At 27.6% G+C, this 27,511-nt stretch overlaps 1 protein-coding gene and 1 long non-coding RNA gene across 15 annotated transcripts in view; one reads left to right on the top strand and one right to left on the bottom strand.

The window, feature by feature from the left end:
- LOC107999655 (uncharacterized) overlaps positions 1-26,361 on the top strand; it is a 46,286-nt gene extending 19,925 nt beyond the window's left edge. For 4 of the 8 annotated variants that reach the window (XR_009830339.1, XR_009830345.1, XR_003698078.2 and 1 more), the window contains one exon: positions 15,104-22,292. This is a non-coding gene — a long non-coding RNA (uncharacterized LOC107999655). Of the gene's footprint in view, positions 1-15,103; positions 23,681-23,878 lie in introns of those variants that run through there. The other 4 variants (XR_009830343.1, XR_009830346.1, XR_009830344.1 and 1 more) reach the window with 4 other exon arrangements.
- LOC107999649 (uncharacterized) overlaps positions 1-27,511 on the bottom strand; it is a 70,731-nt gene that overhangs the window by 40,660 nt on the left and 2,560 nt on the right. The window contains exons 1-2 of one of the 7 annotated variants that reach the window (XM_062076707.1): positions 2,561-2,995; positions 538-2,014 (exon numbers count right to left, since the gene is read on the bottom strand). In XM_062076707.1, coding sequence (XP_061932691.1) covers positions 538-572 — 35 coding nt within the window. In that variant the 5' untranslated portion in view covers positions 573-2,014; positions 2,561-2,995. Of the gene's footprint in view, positions 1-537; positions 2,039-2,560; positions 2,996-26,368; positions 26,477-27,511 lie in introns of those variants that run through there. The other 6 variants (XM_062076708.1, XM_062076710.1, XM_062076709.1 and 3 more) reach the window with 6 other exon arrangements.

The following is a 27,511-nucleotide window of genomic DNA, read 5'->3' as shown; positions in this document are numbered from 1 at the left end:
TCAGAAATGAGTATAGTATCGAAAATGATTTTTTTGAAAATAATTTTTAATATTAACGAAAAATATCTATTAATAATATAAAAGAATAATTTTTGAGATTTAATTATTTTCTTTGTGTTCCTCACTTTTTTTTCTCAATATATAAATACTTGAGAGTTTATATATATCGAAAATATTTTTCACGAGTAGACGCATAGATCGTCCATTAATTTTTAATCTTATCTAGTATCCATTAATGAAAAATAATTCTGTTCCCATCACTTTTAAGAGCAACTGCTAAGAATATTTTAATATATAACACAGAATTGAGAATGACAATAATTTTTATTTTCGATATAGAAAAAACAATTCTGCAACGAAAAAAATATATTTTTCTTTAAGATAACAATATTTGCGAGAATTGTTATCAAGAATATTTTTCAGCATTAATTACTCTACAATAATTTTCACTTTCAATTGACACCATATTAATTTTTTTTTCTCTCCAAAAAAAAATACAAAATTTTTATTATTTCCTCTATAATGATTCCTTCTTACCTCATGCTGTAGGACCTTCCTGGTTTCGAGGTCATTGCACTGTGGTGGGTGGTTGCAATAGGGTGGCTGCCACGCCGGATCGATTTTCCGCTACAGTGTTGAGAGCCAGTGGGAAAAGTCCCCTTGGCTGCGTCCCCTTTTCGATCGACTACGGACCCTCCACGATTACCACGTGACTATCACGTAAAAACTCGGAACGTTAGAAACATCTTTGAGAAGAGGCTGGAATCGATTAGCAACCCTCTGGCGCCAGAACGCCCACTCTCAGCAGACGAATCGTCTAAACCGTATGTGGATCGGTCAATAGGGTGGAAAAGATAATTTGAATGAGAAGTAGCCAAGTTGAAGTGATTCTCTTGTTGTACGACTATTTCTTCTTATTTCTTTTCGAATTTTTTCACTGATCTTTTCATTGATAATCTTTTGAATTTTTTTTAAGAGAAAATTTATTATTGAGAAGTAGATCCTTTGAGAATAACAATGTGGATCGATTAATAGGAGATAATATAGCAAATATATAGTTATGTTGAGGTTATGAATGTTTTTCTTGGTCACGTGTACGATTTTTTTTTTTTGGATTTTTTCTCTGGAAGTTCACTGGTAAATAGTTTTTTGAAAAATCTTGTTTTTTTACATCGATGATTGCAATGATTTGGATAAATTTGTGGGATATAATCGTATAAATTAAGGAAGATTCTTTTTAACCACGTGTTTAATTACACTAAAAGTTCACCAATAAATAATTTTTCAAAGAGTTTAAATTTTATATAAAAATAATCCTATTTTTTAGATTGAAGATTCTTCGAGAATTGCAAGAAGTATCGATTAATAATAAACGATACAGCAGACAAGAAATAGTCACTTCGAGAATTTTTTCACGCTAACACTTGATTACTTGTGATAACTAATTTCTCAAATTTTCACAGAACTTCACTGATAAATTGAAAATTATAAATTATAATATATAAAATTATAAAAATTAGAATTCGAAATAATTAATCACTTTTCTCAACTCCTAATTAATTACAGGGAATATGTTCAATAAACATAACTGTATCATCACAATTATAATAAAAAAGAAAAATCGTTCTTAACTCAATTTAAAACCAATCCAGTGATCACAATCGATGCGATGCAATTGATTCACACTATCGATTGTTACGAATCGAATTAAATCCTGAGTTAGTTGTATAATTCACAGTTGCGATCCACCGATAGTGATCGATAGACAGGAGCACAAAGGTCGAGGATTCCACGATTTTTGCGGTGACACGCGTGTAAACAGATTCCAAGAAAGTCCAATGTCACGGCTCGACCACGAGGCCGAGCGAAACAGTTTTAGTTCACTCGTGACACACGAATACGTTCCTGAAACGCGGAATCGACACGCTTCCTCTTCCCTCCTCTCTACTTCCGGCGCCCTCGTGATCGTGATAACTTCTGGATGTTATCCGACGGAACGATCGGATGTTTGTAACTATTGATATTTTTTATTTTAAATCTTTATTGATATTGGTTATGTTCGACAAAGTTTTATTTTTAATTAATGAAAGAAACGAGTATTGAGATTTTGCAGAGTTTAACGGTGGATTAAATGAACATTGAAGACGGAAAGATTAAAATTAATGAGATAAGATAATGTATTTTTATATGTTAAACAGAAAGATATTTAAATATGAAGAAAACGTATGATAAAAAGAAACTTTTTCAATATTCATTTTTCGAAAATAAAGTAAAATAAAAAAATATTGGAAATTATTGAATTTTTTAAACTGTACTATTTATATCTAGAATATTTTAAAAAAAAGATATTCAAATCAAGATCTATTAGTAATTTTATTGTTTAAATTTTAACATTCATGGTTATTTCCTTTCAAAAAGAAATTAAAAAAAGAAAAATATTTTACATAATTTTTTCCAAAAACAAATCAAGAAAAAAGAAATTTTAAAACAATTGTCTCAAATTCTTAATCTATAGTACTATCTTTTTAAATATTAAAACAAATTCTCTCGATTCAACTACCATTAAACATCATCAATTATTTAAATTTCAATATCCATAATTTCCAAATTTCGAAAATTAAAAACGAAAAATAAATATTTTTAAAATCCATTGTTTCGATCACGAAAATAAATAAAAGCTCAAAAACACTCCAATCATTCCGTCATTAAAAATCAGATTTACACATTAACCCCCAAGAAACACCAATTTACTTCGCCACATTCGTAAAACTCTTATCCAATCGTAGCTGCGTCATGATGCCGCACGTACGGCATCCCGAAGCGAAATGAAGCGTGGACACCCTCGACAAGGGGTGGAATACGCGTGTCGAGTGCCGATTCAAGAGAAAATTATGGAATGGCGATGCTGCGGCAGCTGGAATCACTGTTAACTGTCGTCTTTCTTCTATCGACCGTATCGCACTGCGGCGACGAATGGCACTGGCGATGTTGCCTCGTGGCGCGCAGGTTTCATATGATTGTAGACGTGCGCCAGCGCCACTGCGCGCCCCTTTGTGTACACACGTGCACACAGGTGGCGGATGGAGAGTATCAATCGAAAGTGTGTGGTTATGTGTGATGTTATTCTTTGGTAGTTTTTCTTTTTTTCTTTGTTTTGTAAGGTTACAGTTGTTTTTGGGACGATTGGACGATTGTTGATCAATGTAAGAATGATTGAAAGAAAAGATATTAATAATAATGAAGATGAAAGTATAATGACCATAAGAAGAAGATTAATAATAATTAGTGATAGATTAGAGGAAGTTGGTTATCTGTAATATTGACGTGTTTGATAGAGAAAATATCAATAATTATTGAGAGAGAAGTGTTTGATAAAAAAAATAGAAGAATATTAATGATTAATAATTTAATAATGTTTGAAAATAGAGAAGAATAAAGAAAGATTAATTAATAATTAGATTAGGAGATTAGATTAATAATTAGAATAGGAGAGAATTAGTAATATTGAGATATTTGATAGAAAATAGAATGTCAATAATAATGATTGATAAAAGTATTTGATAAATAATAAAAAGAAGTATTAATAATTAATAATGAATAAAAGGACAGAAAAATGTTAATAATGTCAATCTGCAATAATAATTGCAAAGGTATTCAATTAAAAATAAAAAAATATTAGTAATAATATTTTTTTTTCTAGAATTGAAAAATAAAATATATAATATATTATTATTTTTAATTCTATTTTAAAAACTCGTAATTTTTATACGATAAAAAAAAGAAAATTTTTTAATCAAAAATTAAAATCGAATTTAAATTGAATTTCTCTTATCTTTTTAAATTGAATTTCTTTTTTTTCTCTTATCTTCTAATAAGTCGCTTCTAACAAATTTCTGATTTTAAATATCTCTTTATTTAACACCATTTCCATTCGAATTAATGAATCCTTAATTTACGTCTCGGTCATGTATTTTATATAAAGTTTAATAAAGACGTTAGAAAATGCGAAAAAGATCAACAATATAAACCAGTAATCAGCTTCTGATTTAGAAAGCTTTCGTAGCTCCTCTTTATAAGAGGCAAAGTGCATGCGATGGAAATTGTAACGTTTTATGTCTGCGCGAATCGTTATTGAAGCAATTAGCAAAGCTTGCAAAATATTCGCAAGCTAGCAGTCCACCATGTTATCTGCATAATAAAATAACAGATAATTTCAAGGTTTATAGGCTTATGTATAATGTACGATAAATAAAGAATGAAAAATAATATTATTTAATATTATTACAGTTATAAATTATGCAAAAAATATTTAAAAATATAATTCTAGATATAATCGCAAAAAATTAAACAATATTATATAGTGATCATATCTTTAACAAATGTTCATCTTCAAGAAAAAATTTAAAAAAATCATGATTAATCGTATACAAAAATCAGTTACTAATTTATTCAAACATGTATAATCGTATGTGTCAAGAAAATAGAAACTCCGGAACCATATTTAACTTTTCGCATACTTGAATATCGACCAACAATTTTCCCTTTCTATACCTGTGCAACGACTCTTAGTGTAAAGATGCTATTATAAATAGCGTATCTCATCGGTTCATCCAGAAATGATTAATGTGCACTTAATCAAAGCTGGTGTAACATTGTCCGGCAAAACGACATAGAGGATCAAGATTTATCGTTTCGAACGAAAATCGAATTCTCGAGAATCGAATAGCGTTTCGATGTTGCTTAATTATCTTTTACTTGTAACAAGTATTAAATTGAACTATTAAAATTGATTTTGCAGCAATTATTTTGTATATATAAATATTTGATATAAGAATTTGGTAAAATTATAATATATTGAAAATTATAAATAACGTTTCAAATCCTATTTCAATCACAATATGTCACGTCATTGCAATCAGAGAGAAAAAAAGAGGAAATGTTCCAATCGATTAAAGAATCGACGATTCGAGCCAACGATTTCGATTCATGGTTCCTCTTGTTCGTTCACTGATCTCAAACATGGTCCAATATTTCACGAAATCACTTTACCACCCGCGGTTTGTTTCCAGGTCACTTGGCAACTCCAACTTTCGAAACAATGATCCTACCGTCGAAAATCCGCAACAGACTTTTCTAACCTAACCTAACCTAACTATCAAAGAAGAACTATCACTATTGTAATCGAAACGAGAACAATTGACGAGCTAAATACAATGTCTTGTTTTTCTTCTATATTATCCTCTTATGTAAATGAAAAGATATGATATTATTCGAATTTATCTCTCTTCGTTCGTCTATTTTTTTCCGCGAAAATTGAAATATGTAGATATTTTCCATCATATATGGGTATTTACATTTGATCAAATATATTATTAATAACAATAAGGTTAGAGATCATAAGTATCAATTTAATTTTTGATCACCGTATATATTCATAAAAGATCTTATTAAGAATTATTCTCTTTTTATGAGAATTACTTTATTTTCTTCATTTAAGTTATTTCATTTAGGTAAATAAATAGATTCAAAGATATTAATTATGAAATAAAGTAATATAAAAGAAAATTTTATATTTTGAATATTTGATGTTACAATATTATTAATATTTCAATATCTTTATATATTCATAAAAGAATTACTTGTTAAATACTTCTAATAAGATTATTTTTCTTTTATGAGAATTATTCTATTCTCTTTAGTTAAGATATTCTGTTCAAGTAAATAAAATGAATTCAAAGATATTATAATATTAATCACAGATATGTTATATCTCAGTATTTTTTTAAAATGTGATTCATATGTGATAATATTTTGTTAGAAAATTCTAGAATTATCTCACTCGAATCTTGTCATCTGATAACTATCAATGACGACTTCATAATTTATCCTCATCCTCGATCAGTCGAATTCTAATCTGAAAACGACGTGTCCGGTCGTTAGGTTGTCGTTAGAGGTGATCTAGTGACGAACCTGTGTGATGTAACGCGGTTAGAAACGCAGATTAAAGTTGACCACATGTAATACGGCTTGTTTGTCATCCTGTTTAAGATATCTTTTCGCAGCTAATAATAATCATTGCTAGAATGATGATCATGATTCACCAATAAAATTATGAAATATTGCAAATATTTATCTATAAGCATTTATGTGTGGTTTAGATGTTTTTTATAATTGAAGAAACTTTTATTCCAAAGCATATTGTATATTTCACAGAGAATAATTCAAATAAATAGTGATAAGTTTAAATTGTTTCAAATTCATTCATGACGAAAAATTCGAATCAAAATTCGAAATAAAATTAATTAGAAGATAATTTTAAATTAATGTGAAAGCGATAAAAAGATAGACATAGATGCAAACTTATAAAAGCAAGATTTTTTAAGAATTTACCACTTTAAACTGATTCGAATCTCTACGATCTCGAAAAAGTCTTCGACTCGTTTCGAAAAATTAAGATTCGAATCCAATTCCGTTCGATTCTCTAATCCATTACTAATCACGAAATATATCTCGAAACAAGTCTCCTCGTGCAAGACATCATTCGCAAATCTCAACAATATTTTCTGCGATCTCTACACGTTCAACATTCACCAATCTCCAATGCTCAAGCTAAAATAACATTGCAGTTCCATCTCAAACTCGTCCAAACATCTAAATCCATGGTAGACATGCCCATAGACAAGTCTGTGGCGGACAATTTAAATCGTGTATGGAGGGTTTAACCGTGAATTGGCAAGTCAGTTGAGAGAGAGGATAAACATATAAACGGAATTCGAAACTGGTATCTGACTTCCAGAGGGAATTGACGGGACACAAAGAAAATGGCGCGGAATGCCGGGAGTTCCAGACGCGTAAATCGCTCAGCGCCTCTCCTGCGCATAGGTGCACACCAAGTGTAAATATAGACGGCGTCCAGAAATATGTGTTTCGGCCCCGCACTTAAAATCCTCGCTTCCGCCGTCACTTAGGACTTCGTTACCTTTAGGGCATAGGTTTCTCAATTCATATTTTCAGGGCACGTGCAAGTGTCTTCTGTTCTCTTCCTTATCACATGGAAACATTTACTTTATTAAATTTGTGTGATAAAATATATATATAATATATAAAATTTTTAAAATGGTAATTGTTTTCTGTTATCAGTTACCTTTAGGGTATAAATTTCTTGATTCCTTGTGTTTTTAGAGCACATGCAAGTATTTTCTGTTCTCTTCCTTATCATATGGAAACATTTACTTTATCAAATTTGTGTGATAGAATATATATATATATATATAAAGTATATAAAATTTTTAAAATGGTAATTGTTTTCTGTTATCAGTTACCTTTAGGGCATAAATTTCTTGATTCCTTGTGTTTTTAGAGCACATGCAAGTATCTTGTTCTCTTCCTTATCATATGGAAACATTTACTTTATCAAATTTGTGTGATAGAATATATATATATATATATAAAATTCTTAAAATGGTAATTGTTTTCTGTTATCAGTTACCTTTAGGATATAAATTTCTTGATCCCTTGTGTTTTTAGAGCACATGCAAGTATCTTCTGTTCTCTTCCTTATCACATGGAAACATTTACTTTATCAAATTTGTGTGATAGAATATATATATATAAAATTCTTAAAATGGTAATTGTTTTCTGTTATCAGTTACCTTTAGGATATAAATTTCTTGATCCCTTGTGTTTTTAGAGCACATGCAAGTATTTTCTGTTCTCTTCCTTATCACATGGAAACATTTATTTTATCAAATTTGTGTGATAGAATATATATATATATATAAAATTCTTAAAATGGTAATTGTTTTCTGTTATCAGTTACCTTTAGGATATAAATTTCTTGATTTCTTGTGTTTTTAGAGCACATGTAATTTTCTGTTCTTTTCCTTATCACATGGAAACATTTACTTTATTAAATTTGTGTGATAAAATATATATATATAATATATAAAATTTTTAAAATGGTAATTGTTTTCTGTTATCAGTTACCTTTAAGGTATAAATTTCTTGATTCCTTGTGTTTTTAGAGCAAATATTTTCTATTTTCTTCCTTATATCTCTTTCATATGGAAACAAATTTGCTTTATCAAATTCTTCAGATGAAATTCTATGGATCAAAATTTCGTTAGTTTTAAAGTTTCTATTCTCGATTCTTACGTTTTTTTTTGTCGCATGCAAGTATTTTCTCCTTTCTTTCTCTTAAATCACATCCTTTTCACAATTTATTAATTTATAATTAATAAATCAATCAATTTATTAATGTATAATTTTGATGATTTTAAAATAGATTGTAGAAAATTTTAAAACTTTTTTGAACTTCTTTTTATACACATAAGCAGTTATACACAGTGGTTTTATTTACATCTTACAAATTCAACATCCAAAATATTTCTTATATTTGATATTTGAATCATTGTAATTGTCATTGTAATTTCACTCGTACAAGAATTTATATTATTTTATCTTTACATTCCAGGGATATTTCTTTAATTCCATGAAAAATCCATAAATCTGTATGAATGAATAAATATTAATATTATAAGTATGATTTTGTATGCAAGTTTTAATACAATATTAGCAAAAATTTTCTCTATAACAACCTCCAAAAGTCATCAAAATTTATCGATAAATTTATCCACATAATAATAATAGCTTCATTAAACTCATATAATATATAATAAGATTCGTGTGATCATATGAAACGTATTTATCAAACAGGTTTCAAATATTGCTATGCGAGACTAGCTTTTCTGAAGTGCAAGAGAAGTAGAAAAACTTGACCACCCAGATGACTGTGTGCTTCTTGAGTTCCAAAGGATACGCTGAATGATAGACTGTTGAGAAGAGAGTAGAAGAAGAAGATGGCTCTGTAACAAGTTAATTTGTACACGTGGTGTTCGAGTTTTTCTTGATGATACATCGATGGAAATGAAGAGAGAGAACGTTTCTTGAATGTTTACACGAATTATAGAATTCAGAGTGTTTCGAATCGTCTTAAAATTTGTTTCTGTTTAACGGATTAAAAAAAATTCTAATTTCAATTATTCTATTTGAATTTGAAATTAAATTCACTTTATGCTAAGTAATAATTAAAATTTGTATAAGATAATTAATTATATTATCTTATACATTATCTTTAAAAACCATTAATTTGTTTTAAGAATTATAAATTAACAAATTTAATTATTCTTAATATTATAGTATGACAAATAATTAAAAAAAGATATAAAAAACGTTTCAATTCTAATAATAAAATAACGTGATCATTATCGAACAAAATTAAATTTGCATGGAATTTTATCCTTCAAATATCCCGCAATCTTATATTTTGAATATAAAGTATATTTTGCATAAAGAATTAATGGTACATTTTACCTAAAAAAAATCAACAGTCCATTAATTACTTTCAATGAAACTCGAATCAAGCCTTGAACTATTACTCTACCCTTTCTTCTTAAACCACAATCATAGGCGTGAAACCACATCTACGTGCTTCCTCCACACCTCGAAGAAGCAACAGTTCGCTGAAAGTTCACAAGCATCCGGAATAAATCGCATTATCGTCGCACTGATCGAGTTTCAAACAGGTTGACCCACCGTGAAATTGATCGTTACACGTTTGGACCTTTCTCGACACGGAAATTTCCTTCGAGAGAGGCTCCATCTATCTCACTGAATATCTACATTGAGATAAATAAATCGAATTTGATGGATCGATATCAGAGAGAAAGTAATCTATTCGAAATCTAGAATTATCTGAATGTGAATTGTTATGAAAAATTTTGTGATTGATGTAAAAAAAAATCTTTGATATTGAAATAAAGATATTAATATGTACATTGGCATCAATCGAATTAATGAAGAGAAATTACTTAATTTGAACGAAATATCGATCGCCATTTTATTTTGACCCGCCATTTTACTTTCACGTTCATTTCTTCCTCCTTTCCTTATTCATTGCATCCATTAGTGGCATAGGTATAGGTTAGATCTGATCACGATGTTTCTCTAAAAGCGAAACAAGTATTGTTAAAATCGTGGAAATCAACTTTTCCTCGAGATCCTAATTTTCCAACTCGATGTACTTAACCATCGATTTCCTATTTTTAGCCGCTCCATATTCGACTCGATGAGGTAACCAGTAACTTTTTGCCCCGATACGTGATCAACTCTCACCAACTGAGCCGTTTTCATGGTAAAATTCCCTTTTGGATAGAAACAGGATGGAAACGTAGACATGTTACTAGTTGAAATTGTATTCTTGTTATCAGAGAGTTTAAACGATGAGGTTAAACCTGTTCTGATATCAGGTTACAGGGCACGAGCACGCTTGCCTGTAATTAGTTGTGGATAAATGTTAATTAGTACTAGAAATATTTAAAAGATTATATTATGTTTCGATTGATTTTCATGGTTTTAATATGTTATTTTTAATTTTAAGATTTTTTAATTATGTATATTAATAAATATTAGTGCATTAAATATTGTCGAAATTTTTTAAATTATTGTATCAAGTAAGATACAGATGCATCTTGAGCATTGTATTTTTATTATAATTTCAAAAATAATAATGTAAAAAATTTAATAATTATCTGTTTTTTTTAAATAAATAAATGTTTGTAATATATTTATTTATTCTCTTATGTATATATATACATATAAATTTAAATAAATTATAATAAAAAAAAATATTGGAATGCAGTTGTATATTTGATATTTTGATATCAGACTATCCCAGTATTATAAAGATTAATATTTTTAATTATTTTATATGTGTATATTTAGAATTATAAAATAAAAATTCCAACAAATAATTGAGTGACTAAATAAATCGAAAATCAAATTTATATTTACCATATCTCTTTCGTTAAAAACGTATAAAATTAATTATGACCATTTTCTTCATCCATTATATTCTCTGATATAACATCTTCAACACTGTTCTTTCAACATGACCTTTCATAACCTCGTAATCGATTAAATGCCCGTCACAATTACAGTTAATCCCAATCACCAAACGCTAATTAAATGAGATTTTCTGAACCATACATCGAAGGTTAATTGAAAATGGCCGAGCTCGATTCGCCGTAGGCGAATTCTCTTCAGAATAATCTACTTTGTATTTACAACACAGCTGTTCGACCTGCATCCATTCATTTTCAGCAATGTCGATTCCAATAACGGCTTAAACTTCCAAAATGGGTTTATTTGCAGATAACAATCGGGAATTAAGGTAAATGTTTATTTGTCCAGTTAAAACTGCCATCTATCGTGAGAAATGTGATCTTGTTTATTATTAAGCCTTCTGGATCTCGTTTCATCGATTTCATCGATTTTTTTGATGAATTAACGTTACCGCAATATTTTTTGATGAAATAAAAATTAAAATAAAAATAAGAAAAGAAGAATTTAGAAAAGATAAAAAATTGTTTGCACGCATATAGATCTAATGATAAATGACAATTAACAAACGAAGAATTTACTCATCCATCAAGTCTTATCTTTTTACGTAATACTGTGACTCATAACCTGTAATTAGTAGAATTACAATCTTCATAATTAAGTTAATTTCTTTCAAAATTTGCGGAATATTTCATTAAAATTATGGAATAATAATTGTGAATAACAAATATAAAATTTTCATTAAAATTAAAGAGAATAACTTTTTACAAATTTCTATATAAGTATTGAAAAATCTTAAATTATATTTCAAAATATTTAATTAAAAACAACAAATAACAATTATTAAGAATTAAATTATTTTAAAAATTATATTTTATGTTAAATTTAAAAATGATTGAGAATCAATTTATAAATTTATAAATAAATCATTATTAAATTCAATTAATAAGAAAATTATTAAAAATCAAATCGGAACTACTGAGAATCAGTTACATATTATGATATAAATGCACGTAGAACGAATCGATTTCACCAAAGGTGACCACGATCGTAATACTCTTAATTCGCTCGAGGCGCCAAAGTGTTTAAGCGTATATGTATATCAATCGCGATCGTATTTCATCATTTTTCGCAATTACGAAACACGTATCTTCTACGACTTATTGTCCACGGTTACGAATAGTTTCAACAACATAGCCAGTTATCGAGAGATACAAAACAGCTCTGGTTACCACGAGAAGGATTCTAATTCTATCTAGATCGTTACGACATTAACACCCGCCTTAATACAGGTGATGCAACGATACGAATCGATGTTCGTTAGAACTGAGAAAACGTGCGATTGAGAAAAGGTCTTCTTCGAGGTAACGTTGGAATCCTTATGAAAAGGTCGCGCAACTTGTCGATCCGCGTAAAGATTAGAATTTGCACCGAGAATGCTTTGAATTATGGCACGACTGAATGTATACTTGCCTTAACGTGTTCATCGGTTGTATAAAATGTTAGTAAATACATAAAACATTCTTTGAGAACTTTGATAAGTATTCGAATATTTCTATAAATTGATTTATAGTGAATGATATTTGAAGATAAACATTTCACGTTTGTATATAACATATATTATCGAAGATATCCAATTTCCACGTTTATCACTTTGATACTTTCGACACTTTCATTCATTTTTAATTTATCGTACAAATCTCTGATTTTGCTCGAAAACATTCGTAGATCACTTACTTTGCACTACACTTTATAAAATGTACAGTAACGAGTTTAATTAAAAACTTAATTATGATGATTGCGAAATAACAGGATAATACAATCGATTCAATAAATTGATTGGGTGTTGTTTTTTAATTAAGTTCTCAAGGAGATCCACAATTCCTTAAATGGTGAACCATTATTTCTTTCAAATATATACTCAAATCAACCGGAATAGTCGTTTCGTTCCTAAGGCGAATCATTTAGATACATCTGAAGTTGCTTTGAAATTTATCAGTGAGACTAGATGTGGGTCAACGAGAGTATTCGTGAATACAATGAGCATCGAAAATTTTTCTGGAATCTTCAACCAACTTGCAGACTTTCCCCGATTAACCTCGTAATTTTCTTCAAACATTTCTAATAATAAACAAAAATAATACGAGATATCGATCAAAATATATAAAGATTCAGATTAGTTGCATCGAGGTTATATCGATTTACACAATTTATTCTTACGAAATTCAAATTTTTTAAGATAATTCTATTCGTTGTATTCGTATTGATTAAAATTCGGGATTAAAACTGTAGGACTCGAAAATCCAAATTTTGAATAAATCGAAAAATTTAGTTAAAATTATTCGCGAGATTTTCGAAACAAAAGCAATGTCTAGAAATTTGCAAGACTCGAGAGTTCAAACTTCGGTATAAATCGGAAAACTTCGTATAGAATCGGGTTAACTTCGAGACAAATCGGAAAACTTCGAGAAAGACCGAAGTTCGAAGACGAAACTCAGGATCTCGAGCAATATTCTCGAGTATATACTCTAAAGTATTCGAGACTTTTTTAACCTCGAATTTTTCCGATTTATCTTATACTCTCAGAATTCAGTATTTACATTTCTAGTAATATTATTGGGGAAATCAGCGTGAACGAAGCATAACATTTTTTATCAAGAGTAAGTAGTAACATTTATATTTCTATTTCATTGATAAAAGATTAGTGTGAATTTCACTCACTCTTGATATATCTCTGCTCGTGCATATTCATATAAATATTTCATTCGAAAGAATGATGATTAAAAAATAGAATCTATTATAAAAATATAAAAAAAAGGAAAAAAACACATAATTTCAAATCATTTTATTCAAGAATTCTTGTTTTTATTCAATGTAAATAATAATAGAGAAAATTTAATCATGAATATGTACTATATCTAAAACATTCGATATCTAATCTTAAAATAATACTCTTAAAAATAAAATAATAAAATTTATTATTATTTAAAGTTTAAATCATTAATCCAAAGATTTTTCATCCTTCTTATTGGATATATTATATTAACATAACCTTTCATACATATATAAAGTATTTATTAGCAATGCAATTGGAGACTCGTTTCAACAATCTTTGCAAAAATGTTTTCTCAAAGTTGACTATGTAAAGTAGTAGTAAACAGAGTGTAAATAAAATGGAAATGAAAAGAAGGAATTGGTAGCGCGTGGCACGTGACTCGAGTCGAATGAATGGCCTCCGCACATGAAGTAAAAAGGCACGTCGTTTCGCAGACAAACGCGGGAATGTTACTAATTAATTGTTTCTTAATTAACACGCTTATCGAGTTCAGCGTTTTAATTGGGCACGCATTCGTTTGTTTTTCTGTTTAATTGTTCAAACCATGATGATAAATATATACGCAGTAATACTTAATTATTCTGCTTACATCGCTTTTAATATTTTTGACATGGATAATACATATTTAAATTTCACTTTTTTTTAAATAATTTCAAAAACTACATTAAACTTATTTTACGATCATTCTATAGTCTACAAAAATATAAATAAATAAAATTCACATAAAAAGTAAAGAAATATTTACAATTATGACTTGAAAATAAGCTTTTTAAATAAGGTATAATTAAGATAAAATAATATTAAGATATAATAGATGATACAAAGATATTTTTTTTATATTATAAAAATTCACACAAATTTAATCACACACACAAAATAGAAGTATCTTTCAAATATTTTCAAACACAAAATCTTCATCATTTACAATCATATCTCATTACGATCATTTTATGATCAAATTCAAACATTATCCCTTTTAATCATATCACGTAAAAGATCAAATCGACAAGTTTAAGATAAGAATATAATAGTTCTCGCAATTTTATCTTTATCTATACTATATATAAAATACGAATATTTTCGAACATCTTTAAACGCGAAATTTTCTAACCTCAAAATTTCTTAACTGTAAAATCATCACTATTCACAATCATTCCTTCGTTTTTACGATCAAACTTGAGCATTATCTCTTTTAACCACGTCACGTACACGATCAGGTGTATAGAAATCGGTCAACAAATCTAAGATAAGAGCACGAATTGTTCTTGCAATTCTACTTAGTCCTTAGAATGCAAGAAGCGGCGAATTACTGTAAAAGCGTAATGACAGCATTACGCAAGCAATCGGTTACATAAGATCCTGTTGTAGGCACTTGAGGTGCGGCACGTGCGGCATGGGTCGGCGAAAAGGGTTAGGAGAGAGGTTGGCAGAGGGGAGGAGGAGGGTGGCGGTAGGTCAGCCGACGTTGGATAACATCGTGAGAGAAAATAGCTGATGTGTACGAGAAAAGTTGCCGGAACAAAAGAGGAGAATGCACTGGCTACGTGACCGGGTTTTATGAGTGAACCCAGCAACCTGACTCCTTGTCCCAATGGTGTTCTTTTGTACTCTTTTGTCGATGTTCCTTTCCCTGACATTTATCGAGAGATAGAATTCGATTTTAGATAGAAACTTCGATGGAAAATTTCCTCTCGTGTAAGTATAAATTGAAAACTAGAAATTTCATAAGTGGTTAATAATTTGTGGATATTGCAGACGTGTGGATGGAATCGTAAATATGAAAGTTTAGTTATATTTTTTAAATTTAAATGATTTTCCTTTGTTATTTATTCGCAATTTTTAAATAATTAATATAGGCTAAAATGTTTCGAATATTTTACATCAAAAATTCAAATTTTTTTTATTCATACATATGCAACTTTCCCTGATTTAATCAAAATATTGATTTCATTAAAATATTATTAACTAAAGATTTATATTCTTATTAGTATCTTAATTAATTTTTAAATAGCAAATAATCTTATTTACCAGATTTAAATTATATTAAGAATTCATTTATCTCATCAGAAATTCATTCGCTACGCATGGAAAAGTTGTAAGTTATATATACATTTAACATTATCTATAATTAATGCAGAAATTATTAATTCTAACTTAATAACAATGTTGTACATTTTATCTACAAATAATATTTAAGTGAGAATAATGAAAATGAATTTTCGTTAATGAAAATATAATTTTTAATATTTTAGTTTTAATTTCTGAAAATTTTAAATCTAGAAAATTCTTAATCAAGAAAGAAATAGATAAAATATTACAATCTTATGTAATATTTATATACTCATAAATATCTACTTAGTAAATGATAATTAAATTTTTTTACATGTCTTTTTTCCATATTTCTGATATTAAAACTGAAACTATATTATACATGACTTTTATAATATGATTACTGCGATAATCAATGTATATAGTATATACATAATTTTAAATTTAAATTTACAATATAGTAGACATTTTATTTCCACAAAATCTACTTAAGATTCCCACTTAATTTCCCAGTGAGATCTTATGAACTTAATAAGCGGACAAGCGGAAATAACCGTGCCAGAATCGATTCCATATGTATTTTGAAATTTTTATCGATTCTTTAACTTTTCGACACTTCTCAATTAATTAATTTCATTTCATTAACTTAATTTCATTCTTTTTTATTCTTTCACCACCAAAATAATATAAATTTCTATGCAAATAATTAATAATTCACATAAACAAATTCAATTTATTTACTTATTTATTTTTCGAAAAAATTCGAAATAATTCAATTTCATTGAATTATTTTCATTTCGATCAGAAAAATCAACATTCGAAATGGTATCATAAGTTTCTATGCAAAACAACTCTTTCAATTTTTCATAAATAATACATAGAGAGCATCAGTTAAGCACAATGTCTATGCGCTCCGCTGACGCGCGTTAAAAAAAGAGAAAAGAAAGAAGCTTTTTTTTGTTTTCCCTGAGAAATCTGTCGAGAGAAAGTATCGCTATCTGACAAAAACAATTAACAGCGTTATCGTTGAAAATTATTTTTCGCCTACGACGCAATCAAGTTTCTGATGCAATTATTACTAGATGCAATTTATGATTCGCGTTGCACCTTCATTCTTCTTCGAATCTACATCGAAATTAATCGCTGGATAATTAATTAAACTGTTACGTGAAACGTATTGAACATTGTTCCAGATTTTGTATACTGTATTTCATAAATAATGCTTGTGATTAATTTTTTTTTTTTTTCAGTAAAATGGTTTCGCAAAATATCGATATCGATTAACAACAACGAAACACTCGACGTTAAAATGTTAACCTTTCGCAATCCTCGACCGCTATTCCATCTCAAAAAATAAAATCCAAGTCACGTTCGACCTCGCATCAACGAAAGTGTTGCATGTACGTGTTACGTTTCAACGATTTCCGTCGCGACCGGAAAAGGAAAACATTTTTTTTTTTTTTACCTATCACTGTTTATCGCGTTAAATTAAATTTTCAAATTAGATAATACTTAATTTTATAATTTGATTTTACTTTTCATTTAATTTATTTCATAATTTGTTTTTAATGTTATAGGGGATAATTTCATATGTAGAAAAAAATATTAGTTACATGAAAAAGTTATTATTAAGTTATATGATATTAAATATATCATGTATAAATATTTTTTCAATAATAATTTCATAGTATAAAAAGATATATAATATAATAGTATAATAATTTCATAGTAAAAAAAAGAAAATTACTAGGAAATATTTCAACTCAATTTATTTGTGATAAGTGAAATTAAAATATCTATCATTTGATATTTACTAAATATTTTACTATATCAAAATAAAATTTTACATATAAAAAAAAAGTTACTAAGAAATATTCCAATTCATTCATTAATAAAATTAGAAATCTATCGTTTATACTTTTTTCGAGTTTCCAGTATTTTTACAAAAATAATATTTATTAATATTTACATAAATATTTTTCAAATATAAAAAAAACTACAACAACATAATTCATAATGAATTGAAAAATTAAAAATTTCTTCCACTTTCCATTCTCCAATTTATCAATCATCTATCAATTGACCTATCCTGTGGTTAATTGTTTCCTTTTTTCGATCAATTACACAATGAATAAAAGAAAAAAACGGAATTCGAATAAAACGATCCTCGGTCGGAGGTTAAGATAAAGCCAGGCTCAACTGGAATCCTATTAATAATTAACCACACGATCGACGATAAGGTTAATTACAAAGGAATAGCGATATGCGTAGGCGTATTGCGCCGATATAATCGAGTGGAATGATCCTCGAGCGCCGGCGGAAATCGCGGCGGGGTGCTGAATTAACGAGGGCTTGAATCCGTGGTAAACCACGCGGCAAAGTACCGCTCCGATTTTTTTTGTTTCGTTAAGAAAACGATCCTGATCTGGATCTTACTGTGAATGAAATGAAGGAAAATTTGTACAGAGAAAAAGATTTTTTATATGTATATATATTTTTTCTTGGATTGTTAATTTGATCGAGGAAGCACGATGCATATATTGAGGAAATATTGTTATTGATTTTCGTTTTTGGTTGAAAGAATTCGTTCCTTAAATTTTTGGATAGTGAATTACGAGAAAGATAGTTTTTATTCAAAATTATCTTCGTCAAAAATTTAAAGTGAAAAGAAATAAATTAGAAAATATAGAAAATATATTTTTATAAAAATTTTGTATTTCAATTTTCTAATAATGAATTTTATAATCTATAAAAATTTCAGCAAAAAAATTTCTTAAGAATTTCTTTAAGAAAAATATAAAAAAGTTAATTAAGTGGATCAAAAATAGATAAAAAAAATTTTTTGTAAAGTTATAAACAAAGTATTGAAAAATAAACTTAAAGAATGAATGATTAATAAATATTTTTCTCTTTCTTTTAAAAACTTATTAGATACTTATTAGTTTTTCGAGATAGATTTATATATTTAGATTAATAGAATTTTAACGTATATTAACAGAATTAATAACATATCATATAATATTATCAAAAAATATAAATTAATTAAAAACAAATTGAAACTAATTTTTGATTAATAATCTCAATTCTAATAAAATATCTATGCTTAGTAGATCTTTACCAATAGTATTAGAAAAATCGTAACAATATAATATCCACATAGAAGTTACTTTATAATGCTCTATTAATTTCGAAAAAACTGAAATATTAAAGTAACGAATGCAAAAAAAAATTAAAAAAGACCAAAATCTGCGTTAGAACCAATCACATTTCTCATTAATCGTTCGACAGTATCGATCAATTGGTAATGGACAACACTTTCACGTGACCTTGGAAACTCGATCCGCTCGAGTGAAACAGTGAGAGAAACGATCGACCTTACGTGATGCAGGTGCGACCCGTGTTTAATTCAATTTCTTTGCGGACGTTCCGCCACAATATTCCAGCTTCATGATCAGTCTGTACCGGTCTGGCCAGAATGGGACAAACCGCATGCAACACGCGCGGCCACATTGATATTCCACGCTGATAAAGACAATGACCTGATTTACCGATCGATAGGAAAATTGGTGTCAATAGCGGCGCCGTGCGCTGCATCGAACACCGATAGGAAGTCGAGGTTACAACGGTGAAGCGCGTGGGCGATCATTCGCGAATACGTAAAACTATTCGTTTAAGGTGCATTGACTGATAGGTAAGAATGTTGTTTTAATGATTTTTTTCGACGTATTAAAATTTATTTTAATATTGGATCTAGTATATTTGGATACTTAAATATATTACACAAAGATGATTGAAATTAAAATAATATTTCTATTTTTAGGAAGAAAATAAAAAGTAGAATATTACAAAGTGAAACTTTTGTTGATTAAATAATGCGGTAAAATTTTCTCTTATTAAAAGTTTTTCTATTGAGAAAATAACGGATTTATTTTGAGATATAATTAAAAAGACCTTAATCTCGGATATAATCTCGTGTAATTAACTGATTCGATCTCAGATTAAAGATTTTTGATATTATTTTCTTATTATTCTCGTAGAAAGTTATCAATTAAAAAAAATTCACTGGTCATTAATTACACTTTTCATTTATCCCATTCGATTCAATTAGAACATCCAACAGTTTGAAAATCTATTGAATTGGTTTATTTTCAGATTTATCGACGCAATAATTGAAAAACCGATCGCAATCCATTCTTGTTTTTTTGACGCTTATTATGCAAATTGCGTTATTACGGATTTCCGCTGTAGTTCGATATAGGTTAGGAATAAATACTTAATTGACAGATTAAGAACAGTATCGTTTCTTTTTGTGACAATCATTATTGCAAATTCGTAAGATTCGATATTTCTTACTTATTTTAACGAATTATTAAATATTTGATATTATTCGATTTATTATTGATTTTTGGAATTCTGGAATATATATTTGTATTCTTAGAAACTTATACTAAAGAATAATAAAAAAGAAAATTGAAATTTTAGATTTTAAATGAATTTAGAATATTTACAAACTTTTAATTATAATATAGATAATTTTTTCAAAATCACAACTATTATAATTATTTCAATTTTCTTTAATAGATTTTCATCTTATTCTATCAATCTTTCGAAAACTAATTAATTATTCATATCAACAATTAATATAGAGATATGATATATTCTCATTTTATATATAACTAAATTTTCATTTTAATAGGAATTTAGCAGGAAATAAACATACATTATCGAAAAAGTTCGAAATAGCAAAATCCAATTTAATTTCTTTGAAAAAAGAAAATATTTATTCATTAGAATCTCGTGCATTTTAACTTAAAAAAAATATATAAAAATTCAACATTTCATCTCCCTCTTTTTATTTTTCCCTCGAATACACGTTTACAGAGAAGAGGCGTGAAATCGACGCGTGGAGACGAACGAGGAAACCTGTCTTTGCTCGCGGATAAATTTCACTTTCACGAAAAAGTGCCGTGGAAAGAGGCGGCCTGGGTAATCGATCACGAGGTCCCTTGCGCGTCGTCAACATTTCCCCTGGATCCTGACACGAAGTCTGAAACCGGTTTCCAATTCAACGAGATCGCTTCTAATCCATTACTGATCGTAATTTTACGTGATGGAACTATCGTTTGGTAATTTTGTGGCTTTGAATCGTTGTTGCACACAGCTTCTCTCGAATAGATTGAAATAAAATTATTCCTGTTTTCATTTTTAAGGCTTTATAAGGCGTTGCTTGTTCGTAAGTATAACTTAACCTTATTCGAAGTTATAGCCTAACCTCATCGATTTTTCGAAATATTTTTTTTTATATTGAAAAGCGAGAAAAGTGAGAAAAGAAAGTATATTTGAGAAGTGAATAATATTTATATATATAGACATTTTTCAATATAAATTAAATTGAAATGTCAATTCCAAGAATTTCTAGAGAGAAAGAATTTCTATATAATTCTACTGGTTCAGTGAAAACATTCATTTTTTTATCTTTTAATAAAATTTTAGTAATTTTTAATGAAATTTTAATGATTTTTAATAAAATTTTATGATTAATACAGAACATAATAATAAGTAATTTCTTTTTATTGAAATATGTCATTTTTAAAAGGTGAAATGATGCTCAAAGTTTCTAAGAATTTTCATTAGTTTAAATAAATAATTTTATATTTATAAATATATCTAAATATATATATATATTAAATAATATAATATAATTTAAAATTTTAAAATGTTCAGAATTTAGTGTATTTTCTGTTAATAAATAAAATTGATAATTTTAATTTCACTTCCTGAAAAAATTTCCTAAGAAAATTTGGTTCTGTTATGTTTATACGTACATACAAAATTGTATTAAAAAATAAAAATTTTCGAATTAAATGAATTTCTTTACAATATGGTATTCCAATATTTTCACGAGCCATCATATATATTGAGAGTATTCTTGAAAATTTTCGTTCTCAAATATTAACTCACAAGAGTAATTCTTATTAATTTTATCGTCAAATGGGATGTATATTTTTAGACTTCGTATTTCCTCATTCCTGTGTACAATCGATACGTTTACGGTTAATGTTTTACATGTTTTCTGTACGTACGTTTATTACTCGTGATAAGAGTAGATTGATGGAAATTCGTCGAAATGATATGTTGCTTGCACGCTTGAGGTGATGTTTGTTTATCGCATACTTTGAGAAAATGACGCTCGAAAGTAGGTAAATGCATAGTAGAAATTGCAGTTGATGAGAAATGAAATTAGCTAAGCCATCTTTGGTCACATTGTATTACCTTACTTGAGATTATCGTATCTTCAAGTCTATCGTGTGATGAAGAATGCAAATGAGATGTAATCGAAACATGAAAGAAGAGAATTATGAAGTATTGTAGAGTAGAGAAAAGCATGGCAATATACAATAAAGAAAAGTAAAGCAAAATAAAATAAAATGAGAAGTAATAAAATAAGTGTGGAGTGATAAACAATAAATGTAAAATTATATAAATATAGAATGATATAAATATAGAATAGAATGTGTTGTTCATTTTGTGACTACTTTACAATTTATTAAAATTCAGAAATTGTAATAAGTATTTAGATATCGTTAATGATGGATAAGTAGAAAAAAAATGCAGCTTAAAAAAAAACAATGAAATATATTCTTTTTTAGATCGTTCAAATCTAGTGTCTTGTTTTAAAAATGCACAATTTTATTTTTTATTTTATTGTTAATGTCGAATTGATCGTTATAACTTGATTCTTGTTATTACGTAAAGAATTTATATTACATAACAAACCATATATTTAAAATTCTTTCTTATTATTATAATTTCATTACACAAGTTTCATAATAAATCCGATAATTTCAATATTCATTTAATAAAGAACTTTCAACGTAGAACTTTCAAAGTTTTAGATATTGAAACTGCTTATTAAGTTTTTACACAAATGCATAGATACTAAAGTTCGAACGATCAATATTAATACATAAATTTAATATTCTTTAAAATACATACAATTTACTTAGAAACTTTAATTAATAAATTGCTTTAATAATTTATTCAATGCAAATAATTGTAATTGCTAAACAATCGAAGTTATACAAAAATATAAAATTACACGAAGAATGAATCAACTATATTAATAGCTATATTATTATATAAATATTATTCAAGTATTTTAATAAGTTAAATTAAATAAATTACTAAATAAAATAAATTACTTAAAGTAACTTTATTTGAAATTTTTAATAAGTTATTTTTTCAACGATTTAATACCCAATTATGATTCTTTATTTGTAAAATGAATTTTCAATACTGTGAATATTTGGTGAAACTACAATAGGCCTATACAGCATTCATATGATTCATCTCTGTTTTTGAACGAAATTCAAATTCATGAAACATATACCAATCTTACAGAAAAGTACGATAAACTTCCTCGACATCGATCTATCACTATATTACTTCTCTAACTATTCTCTTCCGCTTGCAACAATACGATCTTTTCGTTGGATTGATCCAGAAAGAAACGAGTATTATTCAGAACAATCATCACCGGTTCAAAGACCCAACCTATTAGACGAATTTCAATGCTGAGAATTCACGTCTTGTGAGAAAGTGGCGTGACAATCGATCGAGCACAGAGTGTAGACCACTTTGTTCCATCGTTTTCGCTCGATTTAAGTATGGCTGAATTCAATAAGATCGAAATGAACAGTCATTGCAAATGCTCAACGAACGTTAATAACCTCGAGAATAACCGCGGTTTTTCGAAGAATAATTGTAATTGTTACAAACAATAATATATATACGTGGTATATTTCATTATTGAATGAAATAGAAAACGAATTGGATATAAGATGGAAAGTTAGGTTAAATTGAATTAAAACAATAGCATTATGAACGAGCAGAAAAGTAAGTTTCATTATGTATATTCGATATTTCACCTCTTTTTCTTAGATTGATTAATAGAAAATATTTTCTGATCTTTTCTATTTTAAATAAATTATATTTAAATTAAAATTATATTTAAGAAATATAAATATTTATAAATTTATTTTCAAATGAAAATTCGTAAATAATTAATTTGAATTAATTTGATATTTGATCTAGTTCGAAATTATTTCCTTTGAACAATTGAATAAATCCTCATGATAAATTGAGGAGAAGTGGATACATGTAAAGCTATGATATTTAAACTGATGATAATGAACGGAACTCGAGTTGGCGGCGGCCTAGTTGTCACATTGATGACATTGATGACACCGAAACCGGGTTAACGCATACGTGTTAGAATATTGCACTTTGCTCTAATAGACTCATGGTGTGCAAGCTGAACTTCCAATCTATATATAATGCATAGAGATATGTATCTCGCCATAATTAATAAAAAATATATATTTCTCTTTTACATCGTTGATGATAGTGAAAGATATTGAAAATTATTTTTAAGTTATCAGTTTATTAATTTTTTAAAATTTTGTGTGAAACATTTTATTTAAAAAATTTTTTAAAGAATTCTATAATGTGATATTAGTTTCTTGAAAAACGATATTTATTATGATTAATTAAATACATGTATGTATAACTTAATTTATTTTATTTTTAAATTAAATGTAAAATATTAATATATATATAGTATATAATATATAGAAATATATTTTGATACTGAAAATTTAATAAGAAAAATAAATAATGCATGTCAAAATTAATCATATGATAAATTAAAATTAAAATTAAATGAAATTGTTATAAAATAAGTTTATGATAAGAAGTATTGATATAAGAAAAAATTTATTAAAAAATTGAAAATTGCGAACCATTTTAACGTAATATCATGATTGTGTAAATTGATTATCGAGATCTTGTTTGCTAATATCAACTTCAAACAAGAATAAGTTTGTCATTGTCAATAGACTTATTTGTCAAGCTTTATTTTGCTTCAAATAGTGTTATTAATAGCTTAACGATATTGTCAAGAACTTCGTAATTATTCCTATATATACTCTTATATTCTATCGATAATCGTTATATTTCTAAATTTACGACGATTATTTTACTGGAATACACTTTGAAAACATAAAATTAGAAAATTTCTCTAATAATTTCTAATTTTAATTCTAATATCTAATGTTAGAATATCCAGGTACATTATATAAGTATATTATATATTAATTAATATATTATAATCAAATTACAATTTTTCATGAATTATTTATTTATAATATGATTTGATTATTGTTGTTAAATGATAAAAAATTTTATTTTCTATTTAAAAAAAAGATCCAAGTTTACATTTTTATTTCACACATATATATTTCACAATAATCCAAAATTTATTTATTTCTTATTTTTTATCGAAATCCAAACGTGACTTATATATGAAATAGAATATTCTTTTCGATATATTACTTACATATATATATTTTTTTTCTTGTCAATATATTTCACATAAATAGCAATACAAAAACTTTTAAAAGTCTATTCCTTTCTCATATCACAAAATCCTCAATTATTCCTTTACTTTACCGTAAACTTGAATTAGCATATGAAAATACAATGACTCGAGAAAGAAGATAAAAGAGAAAAGAATAAAAACTTACTGCACCTGGACAGAACAATATCCTATTACGATTCAGATCTCTTTCTTCTCCGTCTATGTTTTAACACTGTCGGTAACCACGGTTCTCCTAATTATTCGCAGAGCGTGCTTGTGTCAAAAAGAGTCGTTAAAATTGTGCATGTCAGCGGCAAACCTTCCACCATAGAAAAAAGGAAACCGTTGAATTGCACGTTCGTCTCGCAGGATCACGCGCGCGTTACCGGCTGGATACGCGACACAGACTGGAAGTTCCAGTCTGAAATCTCTATATACCCTCTAAATATTCAGAAGACGCTGCTTCTGGAATGTTGCTCTCGTTATCAGTGAAAGTTGAAATATATAAATAAGTATGCGAACAGAGTACCGGTGTCGAACTGTTCGTGGAATGTCATGTGATCGACGAATAGGTGCTTTATAAATATAGCGTATAATCTAGAATATTTTTAGATATTTTTCTAGATATAATTAATTTTCTAATTTTTATATGATTGAAAGTGTAATAATTTTAAATAAATTCTTAGAGATTGTGTTATATTTAGTTTTAAGTAAACTTTTGAAGAATTCCAATAAAAAATATTTGTAATGTTTTATGATAAATTATGATTTTTGAAAATTTGTGTATATACAATAATTTAAAGTGTTTAGATATAATGAAATATTTTTAACATATACGTATGTTATAAGATGTTTTTGATAAATTATAATTTTTAATTTCAGCGATTGAATGTTTAGGAATTTATAATGAAATATTTTCGATACTGCAGAAATTATTTACTTTATTATAATTAAATAATTATTGTTTCAATAAATATCACGATGCATATAATTGCAAAAGTAATGTTAATTCCTTTAATTTTTCAAATAAATCTTTACCTATCTCTATATGCATGATTCATAAAAATATTTCATTATCTTATCAACATCACATTTTTCGAAATAGAAAATCTAATCGTCAGATTGCAATAATAAAAAAATAAAAAATAAATTGGCAATAAACTTACTCTAGACTAAGATTTTCTATATCCTCCCAAAAATATTCCACACTGTCATCCGAATCCGAAAAAACATGGCTCTTCAATACTTCTTCAAAATACATCTTCTCGTTCTTTCTGAAAATGAAAAATATAAAATTATAATATAAAATATAAAATATTTTTTTAAAAACAAATGTTCTTTTCATAACGAGTTCAATTTATTCGAGACAATGACACATACGGTAAAAATGGCTCATCGTCGTGGCGGACTATTCATAAAACACAATGACAGCTACCCTCCAAAGGCTCTTACATAATAGCTCCTTTAGAGCTTAAACGAGTTTAATTGGCTCTTGTTTTTTTTTCGAGCGGATGAGTTAATGAAAGGGTTCACGCGAAAGCTGCATTCTTCGAGTATCAAAAACGAAAATAAAACGTGATATATAAATTGCTGGTAATTAAATGTTTCATGAAAATTCATTTGTAATATTTTCTAAAAGAAAGTAATCTAATACAACATCTATATTTATAAATCACGCGAAGCATTTTTAAATCACATTTATAATATCTACAAAATATCTACAAATATAAATTATAATTTTAAATTACATTATATTGATAATTGAAAAATAAAATAAAATCATTTTCTAGATGTGTACAAAATTCAATTCTTTAATTTCAAAAGATAAAACACCTATTAATACTTTTAAAGTAAACAGAAACGAAGACCTATATGAAAAAATATGATTCTCAAACAAGAATATATAATTGAATGTATAATTCATAAAATTATAAAGAATTCATAAAATTCAATTTGACTCGCAAAGATATTTATAATTCATTTTTCTACCAAGTAAATGATTTATCGTTGGAAACCACGATTCGTTCGAACTGAAATCCTTTACATGATACTACGAAACAATCATAAACACTGTTTTATTAATCATAGTTTCAGAACGTGCAAGTTTCATCCACGTTGAAGCATGAATATATTACGTAGGTAGTGCGAGCCACTCGGCTCGGGTCACACGAAGACGAGGTCAGTGTAGCATAATGTCCTTGTGCCATATCGCGGTCCATATACCCATAGTGTGATTGGAATGAAACCATCGACTGTTTAGAAACGAAACCAGGTTTGACGCCAGGTCGACAAGACTTTTGTCTTGGATC

Source organism: Apis cerana, linkage group LG6, assembly GCF_029169275.1.
Source record: "Apis cerana isolate GH-2021 linkage group LG6, AcerK_1.0, whole genome shotgun sequence".
Lineage (NCBI taxonomy): Eukaryota > Metazoa > Arthropoda > Insecta > Hymenoptera > Apidae > Apis > Apis cerana.
Note: the sequence above shows the minus strand (reverse complement) of the source record. Positions and strands in the feature narration are given on the sequence as shown.